General features: G+C 47.6%; 1 protein-coding gene across 13 annotated transcripts in view; it reads left to right on the plus strand.

Moving 5' to 3' along the window:
- The window catches only part of MAP4 (microtubule associated protein 4), a 166,448-nt gene that overhangs the window by 41,647 nt on the left and 101,058 nt on the right, over positions 1-23,743 (plus strand). For all 13 annotated transcript variants that reach the window (XM_071734492.1, XM_071734485.1, XM_071734494.1 and 10 more), the window contains 2 exons: positions 12,029-12,288; positions 22,809-22,874. In XM_071734492.1, coding sequence (XP_071590593.1) covers positions 12,048-12,288; positions 22,809-22,874 — 307 coding nt within the window. In that variant the 5' untranslated portion in view covers positions 12,029-12,047. The remainder of the gene's footprint in view (positions 1-12,028; positions 12,289-22,808; positions 22,875-23,743) is intronic.

Here is a 23,743-nt window from a genome sequence, read left to right on the forward strand (position 1 = left end):
GAATAGAATAGAATCATAATATGGCTTGGATTGGAAGGGACCTTAAAGCTGACCCAGTGCCACCCCAGCCCAGGGGGCTCCAAGCCCCATCCAACCTTCAACACTGCCAGGGATGGGGCAGCCACAGCTTCCTTGGGCAACCTGGGCACCCAGGGGCTCAGCACCCTCACCCCAAACAATTTCTCCCTCCCTCCCTGCCCAAGATCTCCTCTCCATCTCCCCTCTCCCACCTCCAAACCCTTCCCCCTCGCAGGCTCCCATCCCTCCAGGCCCTTGTCCCAAATCCCTCCCCAGCTTTCCTGGAGCCCCTTCAGGCACTGGAAGGTGCTCTAAGGTCTCCCCATGGGATCCTTCTCTTCTCCAGCCTCAACACCCCCAACTCTCTCAGCCTGGCTCCAGAGCAGAGCTGCTCCAGCCCTCCCAGCAGCTCTGGAGTCTTAAAACTACTTTTTTTTAACCTTTTCATGCTGGAAGGAGGAGGCGAGAAGTGGTAAGAAAGTGACATCTATCTCCTGTGTGAACATGAAACTCTTCCATTTGGAGCTGACCCCCATGGAACTTGTAATTGTCTGGAGTTTTCCCAGTCAGGCTTTTCCTACTGTGCTGACATCTGGCCTCACACTGTGGACAAATGGGATCCATTGCAGACAAGTAACAACTTGTGGGTGTTTAGAAGCAGCAGGGGAAGACCTGTGGGTATTAATAAGCAGGACTGATGGATGCCTTTCCATTGCAGGACTTGTTTGGTCTCCTGGAGCTTGATTGAGAGCACCCAAAGTTATTTGAGTTCTGAAGTTAAAAGCAAGAGAGTTAGTGGAACATCTTGGGTGAGCAAGATTGGCCATTTTATATCAGTGATGGAAATTTTGGAATTATTCCTTTTTTTCTTTTTTTTTTTTTGATGTAGCCTTGTCTCATGTCTGTACTTAGTAAAAGCCACTGCATGAATGAAATTCTGTCCCTCTTGCAGGAGGGCACTGCTGTGTGCTCCCCACACTGCTTTATTCTCTCAGTCTGACAGAGATGGATCTTTCCCAAACTGCATGTGTGACCAGGGAGGTTGGAGGGGTTGTTCTGGTTTGGCTTTCAGACTTGCCTTCAAGATAGAAAATGGAAATGCTTTAGGACTTGTTCTGTTTGTAGGCTTTTGATCAACGGGTTTGAAGGTATTAAAAGTGGTTTTCAAAGAATATCAGAATCCCCACATGGCTGAGGTTGTCAGGGAACTCTAGAGATTGTTTTGTCCAACACCTCTGCTTAAAACAGGGGCACCTGGAGCAGGCTGCCCAGGACTGTGTCCTTTTGGCTTTTGAACATCTCTGAGAGTGGAGAATCCCCAACCTCTCTGAGCAGCCTGCAGCTCCTGATCTCTTGGTCCAGAATAACTCCCCAGTAGTGTTGGTTGTGTGGAAGCTGATGGAGGGACTTCCTTCTGACTTGATTCTCTGACCACCAGCAGAAGGGGAGACCCAGGAGCTTCCTGACAGTCCAGTGCCTGCCAGGTGAGATGTGATTTCTGTTAAAATCACAGGTGAAAACACCTAAAATCAGTCATGTCACGTTCTTAATGATGTCCCCTGAGTCTCCCTGTTCTGTCATCACTGAATGCTGCACACCCAGGCACCTGCACACCTCTGTTTATGGATATTTAGACATCACAGGAACAAGAATTTCTATTGGTGCTCTTTTATTTGGGTATTCCTCCTGCTTTGATCTTTGAGGGAGGTCTGGCTCCAGCTAATTGGTTTTCATCCGTGTAAGTGGTGAATGTAGGCTTTATTTTTAAACTGCTTTTACTTAACTGAAATTAATGATAATAAGTGGTATGGAACATGCATGTTACCTACCACTGGAATACAGAGATTCCTCAAAGTCTTGAAGTCTTAGTATTTATTTGCTTCAGTTTGCTTAAAGGGCTTCCATAATACCTGGGAGTAATGTAATCCATCTTTTCCAGGCAGCTTTGTTTGGGAAAAATTGTTCTCTGTGGGAGAGGTGAGTGTTAAGTTGAACATAGTGGAACCTGCAGGAGAGTTTGCACCCTCATAGGTGAGCTCCTACCAGGAGAACGTGGTGGAGAACTGTTGGAATCTATGACAAGATCAATCCTGATGCTGAATTCCAGCCAAGTTTAATGTTAGGGTGACCCAACTTCCTCCTGGACCAAGATGACTATGAAAATATTTCCTTTCAGCTGGTGCAGAGCTTGTCTTTTAAACAGAGGATTGAATTCCTCTTTGCAGAGATTGTTGTGGATGCAGGGGCCAAGGTGGGGAGGTGGGGTGGGGCACTGATCTCTCCTTGCTGGCATAAAGCTTAAGGTTCCTGAAAAACCATCACCTTGGATCACAAGGCTTCTGCCTTGGAGAGGGTGGACAAGGCATGGACCAAGGTGGTGTGAGCTCATTGCACTGGTCAGATGGACAAACCAGGCTGCTTTTCCTCAAGAGCTCTCTCTGTACTTGACAACTGAAGTAGACTTGAATTATCCTTGCTCTGGTTTCCTCCCCTGGATGGCTTTCTCCTGGTCTCAGTGTTTTCTTGTAAGTCTCTTTTCTTTAAAGAAAAATGGTTTCTTTTTTTGTTAAATCAAGGACAGATCATCTTAACATAAGTGAATGTCTGCAGTTAAAAAGAGGCTCTAAAGTGAAATGCAGCTCCAGTAAACCTGAGAAATGTTGGCCTGTCAGCTTGCAGGCTGACTTTAATTATGGCTTTTACACTGAGAGAGAAGAGGAGACCCACATGTGGAGAGGGGAGGTTATTTTACAGCTTTCCTTGGCTAGGTCTGCATTTCTGCCTGCTTATCTTTGTGGGCTTCATCATTTGACAAAGCAGGGGCTCTTCAAGCTGTGAGTGTCTGGAAGGCAGGAAGAAAAGAGAAGTTGTCTGAAATGCCCAGGAAGGAGACAATCTTTTAATGTTAGTGAAGAGGCACAAATACCAGGAGACTGTCTGCTGCCTTTGCTAATTCACATGCCAGCTGAATAATGGAGGAGGGCTCTTGTTACTGCTTTCCTAAGGGAAGTGGAGCTGATGGAAGTGTTTCAAGCTCATGGAGCAGAAATGTTCCTTAAAGACTCCTGTGCAATCTAGTTGTAGAACTTGAGTATATTTGCAGTACCAATTAACAGCAAAAAAAAAAAATAATGCTTCCCTTCAAACAACAGAGGAATGGCTCATATCCCAAGGAATAAAACCCTACGAATGGATGGGTGCTCTTAAAAATAATGAATAAACCCCAGAGCTATGGAGACTCTTACAAAGCATCATGAAATCAAGGTAACTGCACTTTATTTTTAGGCCATGAACTTTCAAATCTTGAAGTTGCAATTTACAAAAGTTGAAAGGAAAAAAAAAAAGGAAAAAAAAGGAAAAATGGCCTTTGTCAGCTGGAGCTCATCTTGTCCTCCTCTGTGTGTGCTTCCCCCTTGCTTCCCCCTTGCTTCCCCCTTGCTTCCCCCTTGCTTCCCCCTTGCTTCCCCCTTGCTTCCCCCTTGCTTCCCCCTTGCTTCCCCCTTGCTTCCCCCTTGCTTCAGATTCTCCTGATGCTCTCCTGGGGCTCCCAGCTGGGACTGCGTCATGGAATCAGAGAATGGTTTGGGTTGGAAGGGACCTCCCAAGGTCCCCCAGTCCCAGCCCTGCAGTATCAGGGACACCCTCACCCAGATCAGGGTGCTCAGAGCCTCCTCAAGCCTTACCTTGAACATCTCCAGGGATGAGGCCTCAACCCCCTCCCTGGGCAGCCTGGGCCATGGATCCACTGCTCTCCTGGGAAAGGACTTGTTCTTAACATCCAATCTAAATCTGCTCTTCTCTAATTTAAACCCTCACAGCTTCCCAGCTTGTCTTTTTGGTGACCTTGACAAAGCCACCAGGAAGGTAATGGTGCTGCTTTCCCTCCTGTCCCTCCGTGGGTCCCTCTGCAGCTTTCACACCTCAGACTCAGTTTCACTCAGTTACCTAACAAGCAAACCATTGCTGAGCTTCTGCCCAGGCCTCTTGCAGCTCTTGTGTTCATTTTCCTTCCTCCCATCCTCTTCACCTTGTTTCTTTTTTTGACTCTCGAGTTCTTTTTCTTTACCTAGAGCACCTCTGTACATGTGTTCCACATGGTTCAGGTTTACCTGAACCCTTTGCTCATGTTCATGCCTGCTCACAGGTTTACTCCCGTCATCTTTTCCCCAGTGCAAGACCAGCAGTGCTTGGAGCACTCATTTTGTTATCTCTTTGGATCACAGAATCATAAAATGGTTCAGATTGGAAGGGACCTTAAAGATGATCTCGTTCCAACGTGTGCTGTGGCTTGGGAGTCCTGACTGGAAATGCCTGCATTGTCCTCATGTTCCTCTGGAGAGGTCACAGTCACAGAACCCCAGGATGGGTGAGGCTGCCAGGGAGCTGAGAGCTCATCTGCTCCAAGCTCCTGCCATGCCCAGGGACACCTCTCATCCAGCCCAGGTTGCTCCAAGCCTCCTCCAACCTGGCCTTGAACACCTCCAGGGAGGGGGCAGCCACAGCTTCTCTGGGCAATCTGTTCCAGAGGCTCAGCACCCTCCTGCTGAAGAACTTCTTCCTCAGCTCCAGCCTGAACCTCTTCTCCTGCAGTTTCAATCCATTTCCCCTTGTCCTCTGGCTGGACACTCTGAGGAAAAGTCCCTCTGCAGCCTTCCTGGAGGTTCCCTTCAGGGATTGGGGGGCAGCTCTAAGGTCCCCCTGGAGTCTTCTCTTCTCCAGGCTGAACAATCCCAGCTCCTCAGCCTCTCCTGGGAGCAGAGCTGCTCCATTCCCTGGAGCATCTCTGGGGCCTCCTCTGGACTGGTTCCAACAGCTCTGTGTCCTTCTTCTGGTGGGGATAATAGAAACTTTTTTTCCCTTTACCTTAGTTGTGCACTCTGACTTGTTACCTAGAGGAGGTTGGAGATTCTAGGACTGAGTTAATACATTTAGTTACTATATTCCACACAGCTGTTGGAGAGTGTGCTGAGAAGGGAAACAGCTCTGCAAGTTCTTTGTTGTAGCAGTCCAGGTGTAAAACCAACAAATGCCCCAAATCTTCTTTCTCTGCACCTGACACTTCTTTTATTCTTCATAAAGCAGGGAGGCAATTACCTGAGCTGTGTAAATAATAGTTGGAAGCTCTCTTACTGTATTTATCTATTGTCTGGAGGAGAATGTGGTTTTCTATGACATGACTCTTGCTGAAATCCTGATATTGCTGAAAATCCAAACACGCATTTAAAGTGAGTAATCAGAGAGCTCCTGGGATGCCTTGCAGCAGAGCCTTGGTGTGACAGGGAGCACGGGGTGTGGGAGGCTGGAGCTGGAAACTGCTCCCTGCTCTTTGCTTCAGCCCTCAGGACTTGGGGGAAAGCTGTGGAAATACCCACAGACATCTGCTTCACTGCTGGTGTGAAAATGTGTGTGGTCTTGAGTGTGAGCAGCTCTTGAGCCTCTGTCCTGGCTGGGCTTCCCTCCCCTGCTGAGATGGTGACTGTACAGCACCAGGTTGGTGAAGACCTGATTCCTGAAAATACAGACTCAGGGAATGGGTTGGGTTGGAAAGGACCTTAAATTCCCCCCAGTACCCCCCCCTGCCATGGTCAGGGACCCCTCCCCCAGCCCAGGGGGCTCCAAGCCCCATCCAACCTTCAACACTGCCAGGGATGGGGCAGCCACAGCTTCCTTGGGCAACCTGGGCACCCAGGGGCTCAGCACCCTCACACCACAGAATTTCCTCCTAATCTCTAAGCTAAATTTCCCCTCTTCCAGTTCAAAACCATCACCCCTGTCATCTCACTACAAGTCCTTCTAAAAGTCCCCCCCAGCTTTCTTGTAGCCCCTTCAGATATTGGGAGGGTGCTCTTGGGTCCCCCCAGAGCCTCCTCCAGGCTCAGCCTGGCTTCCCAGGGAGCTGCTCCAGCCCTGCCTGCAACCCTGTAGTTCAGGACACCTGTTTTGGGGCTGTTGCATTGTTTTTTCTGTCAAATGAGCACAATTTTGTAAATCTTGTTGGAAAGACTTTTTCAGACATCCTTTGATTTCTGTCTCAGTATCTGGGAAGAACCTTTGAGGTGTTTGAGTGATTCCCTGCAACTTGAAACATTAGCAGAAATGAAGTGTAGATATTACTGTGTTTCACTTTCAGAAAGTAAAAAAAATGAATCCCACTGGTTCTGACTTTGCAAAAAAAAAAATTAAATCAGGTCATAGATTAGTCATGGCAGGCATGAAATGTAAGAACCATCAGCAACTTCCTTGTTGGTGTGTTGTCTCCTTTCGGAAGATAGATGCAGACATCCTGCTCCTGGCAGGGTCCCTCCAGGAGGCTGCAGGGGAAGGGGAGTTGGCATTTATCTGCTCCCTGCTCTCCTGTTTTCTTATGCTTCAGCAGCCACACTGCTCCTGGGAGCCTCAGCTAAGAAAAGCAATCTGACTGGCAGCAGAGAAATGGGAACCATGACTGAGCTGTTCCTCTTCCTCCCAGTCGGGGATTTTGTTCTGTATGGAGTTAGGAGCTAATTTTAAAGGAGCAAATGGACCTGATGAAATAACACACCTGCATCTCAAATGTGTGGATCAGTGTCTCCTTGACACAAACCAAGTGAGGGGACACTGCCTGCTTTCAGAAACCCTCCTCTGAGGCGTGCTCCTTCTCTGAACAGATTCCTCCGTGGCACAGAGGTTGCTCAAGCTTTATTTTGGCAGGGGTGGGTGTAGCAGTGACACCAGCAGGGACAAAATCAGCCTGAGCACAGGTCCCTGGGCATGGGGAGGAGGAGGTTTGTGTCCCTGTGTCCCTGAAGTGCTGTGTCACCATGGGGCTGGCACTGCTCTGCAGCACTGGCAGAGGCTGGGACCTGTCCTCTGTGTGCTGCTCTGGGCATAAAACCCTCTGCTCCCTCTGCCAGAGCCCCAGAGGAAGTCACTTGGTGGCTGGTGCCAAGTAGGATCCTGGTCAGTTTACAGGTTTTCAAGTATCTTTTCCTTTTGTGGGCAGCACCCTCTGCCCTCACTTGCCTGCTCTCCCCTTTCTCCCTCTTCAGATGAAACACCCAAAATCTGGGTCAGACTGCTCATAAGTTGAATTTCAGAGATGGTGTGTGCCCAGAGGCAGGTACACCCCAGTGCAGGGGAGGAAGCTGCAAAATGGAAATACAGAGTTTAGGAAGTAAATTCCACTCATCCCTAGATGGGAAAGTGGAGGCAGTGGCTTCTGCAGTGTTGTTTGTACTGCAGAGGGTGCCTGGATGAGATGATGTTTCTTGGAAGTTATTCCATCAGGTCACTTAAAGTAAAACTTCTGCAAGGAGGAGCCAGTCTGACTTCTCTGGGATCTCTGGGATGTTCTGCCTGGGTTAGCAAATCTCAAATTTGGGGATGTGGTCAAGCATCAACTCAGAAGGTGGAAACACCCAGCAAAAAGCTGGTTTTAGAAGGGAGAGATTAATTCAGTTGGGTAAATCTTTCAGATTAGCTAACAGAGGATGGATTCCATTTATCAAAATGAATATATGCTGACTGGATGTGTGAAGATCCTGAGCATAAAAAAGAACAGATGGGGCAAATAGTGAGCATGATAAATCAGCAGTTGCTATAATATGAATAAGCTGAACAATCCCTTTTATATACATAATAAAAAAAAAAGGTACCAATTAAGGGAACATGATTTATTTGCTGTGGAATAATCTGTAGATTTCCTGGAATGGGTTGAGGAATGTCTAGCTACAGGAAAACTTTTCCTTGTCTGTAGTGCAGCTGTCACTGTGGGACTGATAACAAACACTCTGCTCCCTTCCACACCTCTCCTCTCAGCAGAATCCTCACACAACTTGGTGTTCTTCAGGAGGGCCTGACAGTCCTCAGGCTCCTCCAGAGACAGGAATCTTGAGTCACACAGGTTGGTGTTGCACCATTGCTGCTCTTGTTCCCTCAGCTAATTAATAAACAAGAGGACCTCAGCAGCTGTCTCACAGCTGAAGAATTATTTAATATATCTGCTGCTTTCTGGAACCCCAGTCCTTCCTCGGGATTGGCCCTTCCATCTTGAAGCTTACCATGGGAATTGGTATTCCTTGTGCTCTGTTAAAACCCCATTTGCATGGCTCTGGAATGCAGAGTGGATTCACCTTCATCTTGCTGAAGGTTCCTGAAAGCTTCCCCTGCACAGCTGCCTGGGGTCCATGTGAATGGAAATGGTGCAGGGAGCATCTGCCCTGCCTGAGCTGGTCACCACAAGGCTCTGCTTCAGGGTTCCCTTGGGCAATCTGCAGTAGAGTTATTTTCCTTTTGTCTTGCTTAACTCTGCAAACTCTCCTCCAAACTGGGAGTCCCACCAGAGGTGGAAAGGGAGGAATTGCTTCTAGTCCAGTTCCAGTGGTGTTCTTGGAGCCTGCCTGGGCTGGTGCCCCTGGGTGCTTTGTCCTTGGGCAGTTGGTTGCCAGGTGCTTTTACATGCCAGAGATACCAGTTCTGCAGGGGCTGCAGAGATGCAAAATGCCTTTTGTAGGTTACACTGATTTCTTTCCTTTCACACAGTTTCTACACTCCCCATCAGTGTAGCCAAGGAAGTGTCCTGCTGATAATTTCCATAACTTCATTATTATTTTTTCCCAGAACTGAGACTGCTTTAGTGCCCTAACTCCTGTGTAGGTCTGAAAGGGAGACACTGTCAATGCTGTTTTGTGGCAGCTGTTTCATGAAGTGCCACCACATTGATGTGGACCAAAAAATCATGCTGGGAGTCCATCAGTTTTTTGTGGTGGAATATTCATATGATGGAGGAGGGTCTGGGTGAGATTAGCCTTGATTTGGGTTTAGGTTTTAACTGTTTCCCTGACCCCACTGACTTGGCAGCTCCTGCTGCCTCTGGAGCTCTGGAGGCATTTGCTCCATGAGCTGAAGTGCAGGTGGTTGGGCTGAGAGGAAAGGTGAGTGAATAATTCCATCTGATTCCTGCGTGTGCCCTTGCACTGGCTGCAGGCAGATGAAGGTGGCTGGACATGTTTCTGGGTTGGCTGGGGATGGGTTTGGATCGTGCCAGAGAGGGGATGCTAAATGTTAAAGGGCCTCTCAGTAAAGCAGCTGGGTAATAGTTTCCATCCAAGGGGGAGGACAGCAATCACTTGCTACTTGGACAGACCCTAAATTAAGCTGTCAAAAGGAAATGCTCCTAAAAGGCCACTCCTGTTCCTGAAACTAAAATAGCAGGAATGCTTAATCTGAAGTGAACGTGTGAGAATTGGGAGCTGTGAGTTCAGTTTACAGGCTGCCATCTCCTAAGGAGCCCTTGGGGTGAGGTTCAAGTGAGCTTTTCCTAAATTTACAGAAAGTTTGAGGTTCTTGCTGGGTAACCCCACTGTTTGCCTTTGTGCAGGACTAAGATCTGGTCCTATGAACAGGAGGGACTTGAGACATTTCAGCCTGAGCCAGCATGCCTGCTGGGGGGAACAGGAGATGGGTTTTTCTTTTGGCCTCTGGTGTGTTCACCTCAGCCTCTGCTTGCTTATTGCCCAGGTCACTGGGTCACAGAATTATCAGAGTTGGAAAAGACCTCTAGAGATCAAGTCCAACTCTCCCAGTAAAGCAGGATCATGTTCTGGAGCTGTGTTCTCATCAGGGTCTTGATTCTTGCATTTCCTATTAACATCGTGAAGCAGCTTGTCAAAAAAATTTAAATATTGTTTTTCTTTCTTCTGATAAATAGAAATTTCTGAAGGAAAGGTTGGACTTCAAGGGTTGGACTTGATGATCTCTGAGGTCCCTTCCAACCTAGCTAATTCTATGATTCTATGATTCTATGAAATGTTCATAGCTCCACATTTTCTTTGGTACAGACTGACTTTAAGAGTCATCATTTCTCTTCCAAGTTGAAAGCAAGGGAGGATGTGGGATGGCTACTGAAGAGCCCATTTCTTCCTTAGGAGAGACTGTCCAGTGCAAAGAGAAAACTTTCAGGGGTCATTCCCTGGTGGAACCTCAGTGAGGAAATGTTCTCAGTTGTGTGCAGGTCTGGGTCTTGGAAAGAGTCCAGAACCCTACCTGAAAGAAACTTTTTTAAAGATTCTTTCACATCAGAATAAAAATGGCTCTTTAAATAACCATAATTCATTCGACCGTGGCCCTGCACAAAGAGTTAAGAACTCCAAACTTTTCACCTCTGGGCTTCCATGAAGTGGTAATTCTTCAGGGCCTTTATCTAAACCAACAAAAGCTGCAGTTGCTGCTTGAAGTCTGCTCTGGCTTGAAGTCTGACCTTTTATTGTTAAAGAAAAAAAAAAAAAAAAGAATAGATTGAGCTGCATTAGTTTCCATAATACCCTTGCATGCAGCTCCACACAGAACAGTGTCAGTGGGATACCATTGTTGTAAGGAATGTGAAGCATTGCCCTGCACAGGCGTGGGGCTGGAGGTGTGTGTCAGGGGCTGGGTGCTGCTGACCAAGAATTTCCTGCCCTGGAGGAGTGGGAGCCTTTGTGTTTGGGGAACAAGAGGAGCTGTGTTCTGCCCTCCTTGGGGAAGTCACTGACCCTGGGCTGCTGCACTTGGCTCAGCCCTTCATTAACCAGCACACACAAATCCCCTTTGTGGTTTCCTCTGCCTCTTCCCTTTGCCAGTTTGGGATCTTCAGCTCTATTTCATGTTTTTTTTTTTTTTTTTCCTAGTGTGGCTTCGTGGTTCTTGTCCAGTACAGTGAGAATTGGTTGTGAAATGATGAATCACTTCACCTGAGCTCCTTCATATTTTTTTATTTGGCTCAATTTGTTACTGGAACTCTAAACTTCACTTCCATCTACTTGTTCTCTACTGATTCTCCGTCAGGGACTGCTGCTGGGCTCCTAAAGCAGAGTCAGGCTTGCACGGGCAGGGAGCCTCCCCAGACTGTGCAGCTAACAGTAAGTGGGATACACACCAGCACTGACCTGCTCAGTGCTTCCAAAATTACACCAAAATTAAAGGAGGCTGAGTTACCATAGTAGGAGCATTAAGGTTGTAACTTCAGGTAGTAATGACTCCTCATTCTTCTGGTTTTTACTGCCTGCACCAGACAGTTTCTGCAAATGACCAAAATGTGTAACTAGAGCTGGTGACATCTCTGCTCTTCTGCCAGCATTGTGCACACAAAACATGCTGCACTGGAAGAAAGTTTCAGAACTGTGCCTTTTGTCAGTCAGAAGTGGTGGGTTTTGCTTCTCTAAATCCCCTTCAGTATTTGTTGTTCCTAATAACACCTTCAGAAGGGTTGCAGGTCATTGCAGATGGGTGGATCTGTTCTGCCCACCTGAAGGCTTCAGCTGCAAAGCAGGTGAATCAGGTCAGGTCCATTTTCTGGTTAGTGCCTGGGAGTTAAATTGAATGCTGAGATCCAAATCAGGGAGGAAAAGGTAAATGGGGATTCTTTCTACTTTGCTTTCAGTGTACAGCTTTATATTTAATATCCACACGTGTACTTGACAACTAGTTCTCCATGTAAGCACTCTTACAGCCTGTGCTCCCAGCACAAAGGGCTGGAGTGGGTTTGCTGGTATTAGCAAGGTTTGCTGAGGACATGCCCGTGCCCCAGGACCCCAGCAGTGGGGTCAGAAGCATCACTGAAGTATACATCAGAGCTTATGTAAAATCTTAATCTCCATAGGGGAAGCTGAGTGGAGTCCAACCCAGGAACTGAGTTCGTTTGCGTCATTTGTCTTTCTGCTGCTGAGGATGTGGAATTAGCTCCCAGATCTGGGGCAAGGCAGAAATCAGTGTAAGATGGGGTTTATGCTGGCCAAGAACTGGGTTTTTTTATTTTTTAAATGTTTTTTAAATTTAAGGTTCTGATAAAACATCATATGAAGAGTCCATGCAGTAGAACCTGCGTTGGGTGATCTGTTTCTGGGATGTTGTAAACATCTGGGAATTACAGAGCACTGAAGCAAATGTTACAGCACAGGAGCCTCACAGCTGTCAACATCAAACTCTGAATAAATTTAAAAGGCCTCTTATTAAAACGTTGCTTTCTTTTTCTTCTCCCCCCATCACTTTTCAGGTTGCTGAGGTGCTGAAGCATGGCTGACTTGGATCACAACCTCAGTCTGGCAGATGCTCTGACAGAGCCACCTCCCGAGATTGAGGAAGAAGTGAAAAGGGACTTCATTGCCACTCTGGAAGCAGAGAAGTTTGATGATGTGGTTGGAGAAAAAGTAGATAAAACAGATTATGTTCCTCTGCTGGATGATGAAGATGAGGCAAAACCTGGGAGCCAGGAACCCAAAAGCAAAGCCCATGCTGATGGTATTCAGGTGGAACGTAAGTGTCTGGAGTACAAGAGCAGTCCCTGCATCACTTCACATCACAGAGTGCTTTGGCTCATTGGAATGTTGCTGGGTTTTACATGCTGCTGGGTTTAGTCAGAATAGTTTATTGTAAAAGCAAAGATTGAGATCAAATCCTGTTTCTTGCTTTTCTACTCTACCATCTGCTCAGTTCTTCAGCCTGGAAATGAAGCTAGCACAGTCCACAGAAGAATATATTATTTATGGTAATATTTTGTGGGCTGCCTCAGGCATCCCAGAGAAAGCACCATCCAAGGCTTGTGACTGCTGCAATTACCATATCAGTGCTTTCTGTCTTAAAATAGTAGAACTGTGCCACCCTGGCCAGTGGCAAATCTAAAGTGTAAAGATCAAAGACTCTGCTGTTGCTGCTGAGGTCTGCAGGTCAGCATCTTCCTAAGGTCCCCACTCTTTGGGAGCTTCAGGCTCAGATGTTTAACAGCTAAAGCTTTGTTTCTCCCCTGATCTGAGAGTCTGCTTGTTTTGATTTCTTGCTGCATGTGTATGCAGATTCTGTGCATATACAGTAAAATGTGGTGCTGTCTTCTGGTTATGAACATCTACCAAAGCAGTTGATCTTCATTAGTGTCAATAGCTTTATCAGAAACTGTTTAGGAAAATGAGGGTTATGCATTTGCCTCACTGAGGAAAAAAGAAAACAGTGAGATTTGGGGGTCACCCACTGGGTTTCTTTCTCAGTAAACAATTTAAATCTCTGTCTTTGCCAGTGTGGTGTCTTCTCCCCAAATGAAATAGACCCATGACAAGTACTGCCTTCATTATTTTTTCATGTTTTGGCTTTGATCATGATTTTTGGCTTTTAACATCTGTTAAAGATGTTTGGTCCTAGACAGGTAGCCTGGTGACTTCTTTTGGAAGAAAGTTTTTCTTTTTTTGCCTTAATCTTGATGTTTATCAATGTTGGTCAAAGTGGAACGTGCAGGAGAAGTATAACAATCATTCATCAGAATAAAGAGGAACTCAGGAATTCTATAGTGGGGATTTCTGGTCTGTTTAAGGCACTTGCATTTAGGAGTGTGCTGAGTGCCTGGTAATACAGAAAATGTGATTTTGAATGTCCCATACTAACATAGCTCCTTAAATGGTAACAAACGAGTAGGAAGGCTGGAAGTGAGCAAAGAGATGGTGAAACTTTGAGCTTTGGTCAATTCAAATATATATTATTGTATGAATTGCAGTAGGTGTTTTAGAGCCTAGCATTGCAAAAGTGGGAGTAAAAGAGAAGCATGAAAGCTTGTTGCCACTTCTGCATGGGGTTTAAGGATATTTTAAAATAAGGCTTTGTTCTTGAAGTTAGAGATTCTAAAACATCTCAGCACCAGAATTTCTCAGTTAGTGTTAAACTCATGATATTAGTTTGAAATGCAGGTTCCTTAAGTTCAAAGTGTATGCATTGAGCAGAACCATCATGGGATCACAGACTGGGTTGGGTTGGAAGGGACCTTAAAGCTCATCCAGTCCCAACCCCCTGCATGGGCAGGGACACCTCCCCCAGCCCAGGGGGCTCAAGGCCCCACCAGAACTGATTGCTTCAATTATCTTGTATTCTTGAAGCAGATATAATGAGGCCTTTTGGGTTTGCTTAGGAGTTAAAACTCTGAGGAGTTCTCTGTGGGAAAGCTGCAGGTTCCTGTGTGCAGCAGTGGGTCAGAGGTGGAGCCCTGGGGTTGGGCTCCCATCTGCACCTCTTGGCCCCTCTGACCCCCTTCCCCTCCCCACTGCCCCCCTGGCTGCACAGTCACTTGTTGGGCTGCTTGGGCAGAACTTCTTCCCCTCCTGCAGCTCAAGAGGGGGATGCAATTTCTTGTTCTTGGTTTGGAGATGTGTTTTTTCCCTTTGTTGGGACAGGTGGGGAAAGGTTATGAGCATTGTCTAAACCTTTGGCAGGACAAAACCAAGACCCTAACTGAAGAAGCCCAAGAGCTTGCTTGCCTTGAGTGCATAAAATGATGTTTTTTAGCTTTGCCACCTTGTACCAGGAAGGGAAGGACCATCCAGCTCTGCAGGTCAGAACTCTGTTTTATTGAAGCTCCATGGGCCAGTCTTAGGATTTGATCCTGTTGTATCTTAATTTGTCTCAGTTGCTTTTCCCTGAGGCAGTAAGGGTACCTGTTTCTGCCATGAGATTTATACAGTGTCTATAACTCTTTAAAAAATACAGTAAAGCTTAATGTACTTACTTTTACTGAGGCTAGAGAGTAAATGAGCCTGGGTGAGCTATTTCAAGGTCCTTGTGGGGTGTTTGGTGTGGTCTTAGGGCAGTGCTTTGAGGTGCAGTTGCTGGGGAGGGGGGACTGCTGCAGGGAAGGCACCGAAAGTTCTGTGTCCCTGGCTCCAAATAGGACTGTAAATAGCTTTGTTTTCCTGAGGGAGAGGAGTAGCTTTCATGGATCAGGCTTTTCAGCCCCTGCTTGTTAATTTATTTATGTTAAAAGGCACGAATGTGTTCAGACAGCCTGGTCTCTGCTGCCCAGATTGCCTTTCCCCAGTCAGAAGAGGTTTCATCATGTGTCGTGTCAGGCTCCAGCTATTCCAGCTCTGCTCAAGGTTTTTATTTTACTTTTTGTTTTTTCCCTTCCTAAACCCAGGAGCCAGGTTAGGCAAGGTTAATGGCCAGATGGGTCCCCAGCATGGACCTGGGTGTATCATATGAGTACAGAGAGATGGAGATGAGGAGGGAGAGGTGATGAGCAGTTGACTGCTTACCTACAAATTTATCCTAGACTAAAGCTCTAATAACAGTTAACTTTTCAAATATCACTGGAAAAGCATAGCTTAAGAAAAAAAGGGGTTTACTCTCTTCCTAGCACCTGGCTGGACAGCATAATTTTGCAAATTCTGGGCTAATCCTCTTAGGACCTTGTGGGCTTTACATAAGGCTGCAGGATCACGTTGGGTGTGTGCTCTCTGCTGGCAGGTGCCTTTCCTTAGCAGCTCCAAGGAGTCCAGAGGATGCTGAGGAGCTTCCAGTTGAAGCCACAGAGGCTGTAGCAGCAGTTGTCATTAGGGTGCTGCTGTGATTTAGGGGATTTACATCCTAAAAGTGTGAAGGAAGAGATTTTTTGGGGTAGGAGCAAGTTCCAAGGAAAAAGGAAACCCTGTTCTTCAGTAGCTTGGAGCAGGCAGCAGTGCTCCTGTGACCTCTGTCAGTTCGGGTGTTGTTTCTGAAATGTTCCTGAATGCTGAATTGGTTCTGCTGAGGACTTGTGTCCAGAGACTGGGCCTGTGGCATAACTCTTTGTGGGTCTGTACCCAGCACAACAAATGGATCTTTTTGCAGTCTTGGCCTCTGTTCACAGCCTTGATGCCAAGTCTAAACTGTATATTTAGATTTTTAGCAGGGAAGCAAATGATGAGCATGATGTAAGTAACAAAAATTCTTTTCACTTCCTGCAGGGAGTGTCTTTGGGTTTGTGTCACCACGAGATGGCTCTGCTGGGGCTGTGTGAATGTTCCACCCACCCCAGAGTTTCAGAGTGATTAAAAACATTAGCAAATAATATTAAGATACCTGCATTTTTATCCCATATGCCACAATAAACACCTTCCCCCTTGCAAAGTCTGTCCATCCCCATTCCTGCCCCCCCAGCAGTTAAAACTTCAGGCTGGTACAAACCCCTATTTTGTCTTTTTGTACAGAGACAAGCACCCAGCATGATGTGAATGTGCTCTCAGATATGTCAGGCACTTCTATATAAACATCAAAATGAGTTCACAGAGCCCCAGGTGATACCAAGGCTGCACTCCTAAACTGTGTGTGGGTTTGGGTTTTTTTTATGCTGCCCCAGATTTCAGCTGCTTTCCCATCATCTTGTGGCCCAGCTGCAGAAATTTGGGGTTCATTTCAGTGTGGGGCCTTGTACCACAAGTTCATTGAAAGCAAATGTCAATGTGAGGGTGTTTGGGGCTTTTTTGGTGCTTTTGCTTAAAGTTTAAATTGTATTGCAGAGGTGCCTGATCTTGGGCTGAGTTCCTGAACTACCTAATACACCTCTGCTTTCCTAAGAAGGATGGAGCACCCTAAGTGTTGCCTTGATAAGCCCAAATGTTCTTGAAATTTGTGCACATTTTATGAGCAAAAGCAGTGAAATGAATCCAGTTGTTAGGCTTTACAAAGAGAAATTAATCTTTCTCTAGCTTAGTTGCTGTAAACTGGTTTGGCATCACTGGGGTAATTCCTGTGCTCAGTGAGGGAACTGACTTGGGGTTCTTTAGCATCTCAGCCACCATGGGTTCAGTCCCATCACAGCCAGCACTGATCAGACACAGGGGTTCAACCTTCCCCCTTTCAGCTTCTCTTTGCTGCCCAGAACCCCCCTGTGCTGAGCTGTGTGAGCAGCAGGGCCAGGGAGGGGATTGTCCCCCTCTGCTCCCCTCTGGGGAGACCCCCCTGGGGTAAAGCTGGGTCCAGCTCTGGGGTCCCCAGCAGCAGAAGGACACGGAGCTGTTGGAGCCAGTGCAGAGGAGGCCCTGGAGCTGCTGGGAGGGCTGGAGCAGCTCTGCTCTGGAGCCAGGCTGAGAGAGTTGGGGGTGTTGAGGCTGGAGAAGAGAAGGATCCCATGGGGAGACCTTAGAGCACCTTCCAGGTCCTGAAGGGGCTCCAGGAAAGCTGGGGAGGGACTTGGGACAAGGGCCTGGAGGGATGGGAGCCTGCGAGGGGGAAGGGTTTGGAGCTGGGAGAGGGGAGATGGAGAGGAGATCTTGGGCAGGGAGGGAGGGAGAAATTGTTTGGGGTGAGGGTGCTGAGCCCCTGGGTGCCCAGGTTGCCCAAGGAAGCTGTGGCTGCCCCATCCCTGGCAGTGTTGAAGGTTGGATGGGGCTTGGAGCCCCCTGGGCTGGGGGAGGGGTCCCTGACCATGGCAGGAGGATAGAACTGGATGAACTTGAAGGTTTCTTCCATCCCAAACCAGGGACTGTGAGGGGGTGGGATGGGGATCTCAGTGCAGGGCAGTGCCCCTTTTCCTGGTGTTGGAGCCCAGAGCTGCCTGTGCAGCTATGCTGCAGCTGGGGCCACCTGACAACACCTGTGTGCTTCCAAAGCTCTGGCAGCCCCAAAACAGAGCCAGGCAAACCTTGGCTTCCCTTTAAATTCAGATTCTCTTTGATCCTCATGGTCAGAGAGAAGCTGCAGACTCCAAACGAGGCCTTCATGGTTGGCATGCCAAAGGCAAGCAAAGCTCCAAGCCTTTTTTTTTTTTTTTTTTTTTTTTGTGATTCTGGGAATGGTGAGTTTCACTTTCAGAAGCAGTTTTGGGGCAGTATATTTAACTGGATGAGTTGAAATAGCTCAGGATCCTTGTTCAGGAGTTCCCAGCCAGTTTTGGCTGCATGGCACTCAGTTTATCAGCTGGTTTGTTCCCAATCCTGTTCTTTTTGTCTGGCAAAGTTGCATCCTACCAAACCTACACACACAAATGTGTGATAAAATGAAAAACCATCCCAAGTTCCTCTCACCTGCAACCTGTCCATCCACACCCTGGCCTGCCAAAAGGTTGGGTTTTTTTGGGGGTTTTTTTGCTTTCTTTTTGCCCCTTGGTGTCCCCTGCAGAGCTCAGGGTGGAAATGTTCTGGGCTCTGCTTCCCCACTCTGTGCCGAGTCACTGCTGGAGATTAAAGCTTTTTATCTTGGCACTGTCCATTTGCTGGAGATTATGGGTTTAGCCAGCACGGCCTGAAATTTGTTTATATAAAAACCAATCCTTTGATCCACGAGCCAGATGCAAATACTATCTTGTGATTCTGATGGGGATTATGTAGTTACAGCATCTTGACATGGGTTTTGGTTTTATGCAATTTAGAACAGGAGGGAGGAGGAGACCTGGCCCTGGGGAGGCTGCTGGGTACTGTCACACCTGGACTCTGCCTAACTCAGGATGAGTTGATGTGCTGCAGAGGAGCTGACCTGCAGGGCACACACACCACATCTCCTGATGCCAGCTGCAGTTGCTTGGTTTGATCTGATTTGCTAGAAACTTGCCTACCAAAAAAGCTAAAACTGTACAAGAAACCATCTTACCTGCCTTTCAGCCTTCCCTCTTGGGAAGTGCAGAAGGAAAGACACAGCATTTTGGATTCTTCTGCTTTCTGAGGAAGCCACTATTGAGCCTGAAATCTTGAGGTTATTCCTGGTTCAGTGTTTGATCTGGGGAGCCCCTGGCTGGCCTGAGCTCACACTGCCTGTGCAGCTGTGTCCTGCTCATCCCTGCCTGTTTGCAGAGCTGTTTGCATAGCATCCTGGAATGGCTAAGTCTTACATTTTAATTTTTTTTTAATGAATGAGTATAGGGGACTGATGGAGAGGAAGCTGCTGTGAAGGAATGTGTTGGTGCTTCTGGAGTCTGAGCTGCAGAGGCTTGGGCACCCCTCAGCTCTGTGGAAGGTTAAGCCAGAAGCACAGCTTTGAGCTTTTCCTTTTCACCTGCCCCAGTGTTCAGTGGGCTTGGCTAATATTTTGGTAGGGTTTTGGTTTTGTTTAATTTTGAATTCTGCAGAGCCTTGGGTAGGGGAGGGAGGGTACCCTGGTTCTTTGTGACAGGAGGCAGTTGGCTTGGATCACTTGCAGCCTGGGAGATGAGTCTCTAAATGAAACTTCAGTGCAGATGGAGTGTTTATTTTCTGAGTAGCTGAAATGCTCCGAGGTGCCAGAAGCACTGAGGGGATGGTGTGAGTGCAAAGCTGAGCTCAGCTGCACACAGAGTGCTCAGTCCAGGTGTCACCAACCCACTCTTACAGATGAGGGGGATTTTTGCAAGCTGGAGCTGGTGTTCAAGGTGTGCACACAGACTTGCAGCCCCAGTTTGTACTGGTTTGCTGTCCTCTTTTTAATGCCTGCAGAGTGGTGGTGGCATTAGAGCTGGCTATGGATGGTGTCACCAGCTCTGTTGTCTGTACCAGGTGTGATGATCAGGTGCAAAGGAAACTGAAAGCCACCTGGGATCCATTTGTGCAATTTAACACAGAACTTGTAGTGGAGTTTTCAATTACAGAGTGCTAAGGAAATGGCAGTGAGTTTCTGGGTCATACCAGGGGGGTTGCTGGTTCCCCACCACCCAAAGATTTTTGGCCATGTTTGGGAAGCCTCTGTTCTATTGTCCTCATCAGTTGCCTTCATTAAACCAGTGCTATGACTCCCACTTGAGCAGGACTTAGGAAAACCTGGAGCTCCTGCTGAGCTCCCTGGCTGTCACCTGCCTGTCCCTGCTCCAGAATTCCTTGGGGATCTTGTCCTAAACCCCTTGTTCCTCCAGGAGGTACCCAGCTTACCTTTTGGCACCTGTGAAGCAGTGTCCCAGAAACCCTCCCATGACCCTGATTCCTCCTTGCCTGCACTGATCAGTAAACTCAGGGCCTGGCACCAGTTCTCCCAGTTCCCAGTTTAAGACAGTTCAGCTGTTGCAGTAAATCTCAGTCCTTGTGAGGACTGACAGCAGGAGGAGCTGTGTGTTTGACTGCTGAGAAACAGCTCCAGGGATTCCTTGCCTATTTTCAGTTACTGGAAGAGGATGTAGGTGTATGTTTTTCTATAAGCTGTCTGGCAAGTTGATGTGGAATTTCTGTAAAGCACCAGGATCAGCCACTGAAGACTTTCCCTTTGCTGGCTGAGAGGTGGCTCAAGCCCTGAAGTGCTGCCTCTAAAGTACAGTGGGTAATGCAGCTTTGCTTTAACACTGCCTGGCCTCAGGGGAGGGATAACAGCAACTCCAGGGAACTCAATGTGTGTCTCTTGTAGGAGTCTTTTCATTTTATTTTTATTTTATCTATTTATCAATAGGGTTTTCTTAAGCCGTTGCCCTGAGTATTTCTTTGGAACTGCTCTTGGAGTTCGTGCTGCTTGTTAAGTTTAGCTCAGCAATGACTTTTCTTCACATTTCACAGCTGGAAAATGGGATAAATTCTTAGAAATGAAGCTGAGTTTATTTAAGAAGTTACTAGAAAATATTTTAAGACTTGGTGGAAAGCTGATACCTTCAGTTGAGGTAAATGGCCTCGTGATACTCATCTCTCATAGTGATGGTCTCCTGCAGAAATACTGTGCTGCTGGCAGCCTGCACCAGGATGAATACCAGCACAGTCCAGCTGCTTTTGTAAGGACCACAGTCTGGCCTCAAGGGCAGTCATTTAAACAATAAAATTCCCCCAAAGTCTGCCAAAGTGATTGTAGTGATGGACCCTCTGCAGCCCAGTGCAGAGCTTACAGGCTGGATGCAGAATTTCATCAGCATTTTAAAAAAACAAACCCCATTTTTAATTCAGTTCCTTAATTATGCCCAAAGATGGTTTCCAAGCAGCATTTTCAGGAACTTTATACACTGTGAGTGAGCTCCCCGTGAGCAGAGCAGCTTTCCTAGGGTGGCCCAAGGAGCAGACACTAAAGGCACCTTTAGAGCTCAGTTCTCTGGTTCCCCATTGCCTGAGCTTCCCCTGGGTCGTGTGTGCAGGAGCTGAGCATGAGCTGGGGGGCACCAAGAGGAGCGTGGCCAGCAGGTCAGGAGAGGGGATTCTCCCCCTCTGCCAGACCCCACCTCAAATCCTGCTCCCAGCTCTGGTGTCCCCACCAGAAGAAGGACACAGAGCTGTTGGAACCAGTCCAGAGGAGGCCCCAGAGATGCTCCAGGGAATGGAGCAGCTCTGCTCCCAGGAGAGGCTGAGGAGCTGGGATTGTTCAGCCTGGAGAAGAGAAGACTCCAGGGGGACCTTAGAGCTGCCCCCCAATCCCTGAAGGGAACCTCCAGGAAGGCTGCAGAGGGACTTTTCCTCAGAGTGTCCAGCCAGAGGACAAGGGGAAATGGATTGAAACTGCAGGAGAAGAGGTTCAGGCTGGAGCTGAGGAAGAAGTTCTTCAGCAGGAGGGTGCTGAGCCTCTGGAACAGATTGCCCAGAGAAGCTGTGGCTGCCCCCTCCCTGGAGGTGTTCAAGGCCAGGTTGGAGGAGGCTTGGAGCAACCTGGGCTGGATGAGAGGTGTCCCTGGGCATGGCAGGAGCTTGGAGCAGATGAGCTCTCAGCTCCCTGACAGCCTCACCCATCCTGGGGTTCTGTGATTGCTGCTGTGCTCACCAAGTTCAGCAGGTATGTCCTGGGGCCTCTTCAAATTTTATCTGACAATGTCAGACCAAGATAGACAAAATCTCTTGGTGGTGAGGATCTTCTGTGCTATTTTTTGGAATTGCTTGACTTCCAGGCTGAGCCACTCTTCTCTAAATCTCTCCTGATACCTGCTGTAGCAATGTGCTGTCAAAGCTGAAGTGGAGGTTGTCATATCCTTTTCTGCTTTGTCTGCAAAAAACTTGTCAGGACTGAAGTGGGCCAATATTTTAAAATTTTGGGGAATGACTTTGTGCCTCTTGACTCTCTTGTTCCTTCACTGTGCTCCATGGGCAGGAGTGTGCCCCAGGCTTCCTCACAGCCTCCCTTCAAGTGCTCTTACCCCCAAGTCTTGTCTTCTCCATAATGAGCTGTCCCAGCCTTTCCTTGTATCAGGGATGTTCCAATCTCTTAATCATCTTCATGCCCCTTCACTGACCTCTCTCCAGTAGCTCCATCTCTCTTGTACTGGGGAGGGGATCATCCCCTGAGCCTGGGGCAGTGCTGTGCCTGATGCAGCCCAGGATGCTGCTGGTCTTTTCTGCAAGAGCATGGTGATGGGTCATGTTCAGCCTGGTGGCCACCAGGACCTCAAGGGCTTTTTCTGCAGGACCTTCCTTCTGGCAGGTTTACACCTGTGCTTGGGTTTACTCCTCCCTTGGGGCAAGACTCTGCAATTTCTCTTGAACTTCAGGAGATCCTTCTCTGCTCTCCTCTCCAGCCTGTCCAGGTGCCTCTGGATGGTGTCTCTCTTCCCAGTTTAGTGTCATCTTCAAGCTTGCTGGGGGTGTGTTCTGCTCCACTGGTCAGGTCATTAATGAAGGTGTTTAGCAGTACTGGACCCTTTCTCAGCTGCTGGGGCTATCACTAGTGCTCCAGCTGGGCTTTGTGCTTCCTTTCACCTTTCTCCCAGTTTTCCATCCTCCTCAGTGCAGTTGCCTGCCCCATGCTTTGTCTGTTTGTCTCTGAGGATGTTCTGGGAGAGGGAGCCAACAGGCTCAGGAAAGTCGAGGGCAATGGCATCATCTGCCAAGCAGCAGCTTGGCTGAGCATGGTTTGCCTGAAGGAACCCAGAGTCACAGAGATGGGTGCTGCCCTCAGGAAAGCTCAGTCTGAGTGATGGGAGGAAGGAAGAGAGACTCCTGGCTGTTAGGCTTTGAGCCCCCTTCATGAGACCAGATTTTCTGGGCTGAAAAGCTCTCCCTTCTGAGCTTCGAGTGGCACAGACTCAGTGTCATGTGGGTGCCTTAACATCTCAGCATTGATTTTTTGGTGGGAAAAAAACCCTTTATCTGTGTTTGATGACACTGCAGTGTCCTTGCAATGTTGGTTTTGAGTTTCTATTAAGATTTAAATCATCCAGTGCTAACATTTCCTCTGGTTTCTTGCAGATACTTCAGCTTCTGGGCCAACAGTTGTAGAGAATGGTGACCATGGGATGGAAGATCACCACCCAGGTACGTGCCTAATGTCTGAAGGAAACACGGCGACTTCTCTCTTTGTTACTGGAGCAGCAAAACCTGGTTGTGACCAAATGCATCTTCTTTTTGAGTCTTATTTCTTTGTAGGGGGTTGGTTTGTTTTGTTTTGTGTTTTTTTTTTAATGATCTTTTGAAAGATTTTGAAGCAAAATCAGACTTCGTTCTTTTTGGGGTTTGAAATTGTTTATTTGTATAAAGCCATGTTCTGAAGATGTTGTGGACTTTATCCATGGTCATTTTTGGGAAAGCAACACCCAGGGCACTGATGATGATACCTGAATGGCTTTGCAGTGATTCCAGAGTAGTCATAGCTGAACTCCACCCTGCCCCTGAGAAGGACTTCTCTTCCCCACGAGGCTGACAGTGAACTTTCTCCTGAGTTCTACCATCCTTTGATGCAGTTTTTTTATTCACTGCCTCTTACCTGCTGCTGCAGTTACACTGCTGTGTTTGTTCTGCAGCTTCTCCTTCCACCTCACACTACCCTTCTGTAAATATCTCCTCAGACTTGCTTTAGCAGTGGCAAAGCTGAAGTTGAGATCTTCTGAACTTTGTTTCCAGTAGCATTAGGATAGCTTTGTGTGCAAGGAGCTTGGGACTTCAGTGGACCAACATTTCAGACTGGAGAGGGATCTGGAAAATAATTGATCTTTCTGCTCAGCTCAGTCTTCTGTCAGCAGCTAAGTGATCAGCACCAGTTAGTCCCCAGTCATGAGTCCTTCTTACTGTGAACTGGGATTCCCACCCAGTTCCAGCTGAACCCTCCAGGCTGAGCAGCACCAAACCCCACAGCTGCTCACATGAGCCAGGGGGTTGGTTTTTTTATGCTGAGGGGTTTGAGAGGC

Source organism: Heliangelus exortis, chromosome 2 (assembly GCF_036169615.1).
Source record: "Heliangelus exortis chromosome 2, bHelExo1.hap1, whole genome shotgun sequence".
Lineage (NCBI taxonomy): Eukaryota > Metazoa > Chordata > Aves > Apodiformes > Trochilidae > Heliangelus > Heliangelus exortis.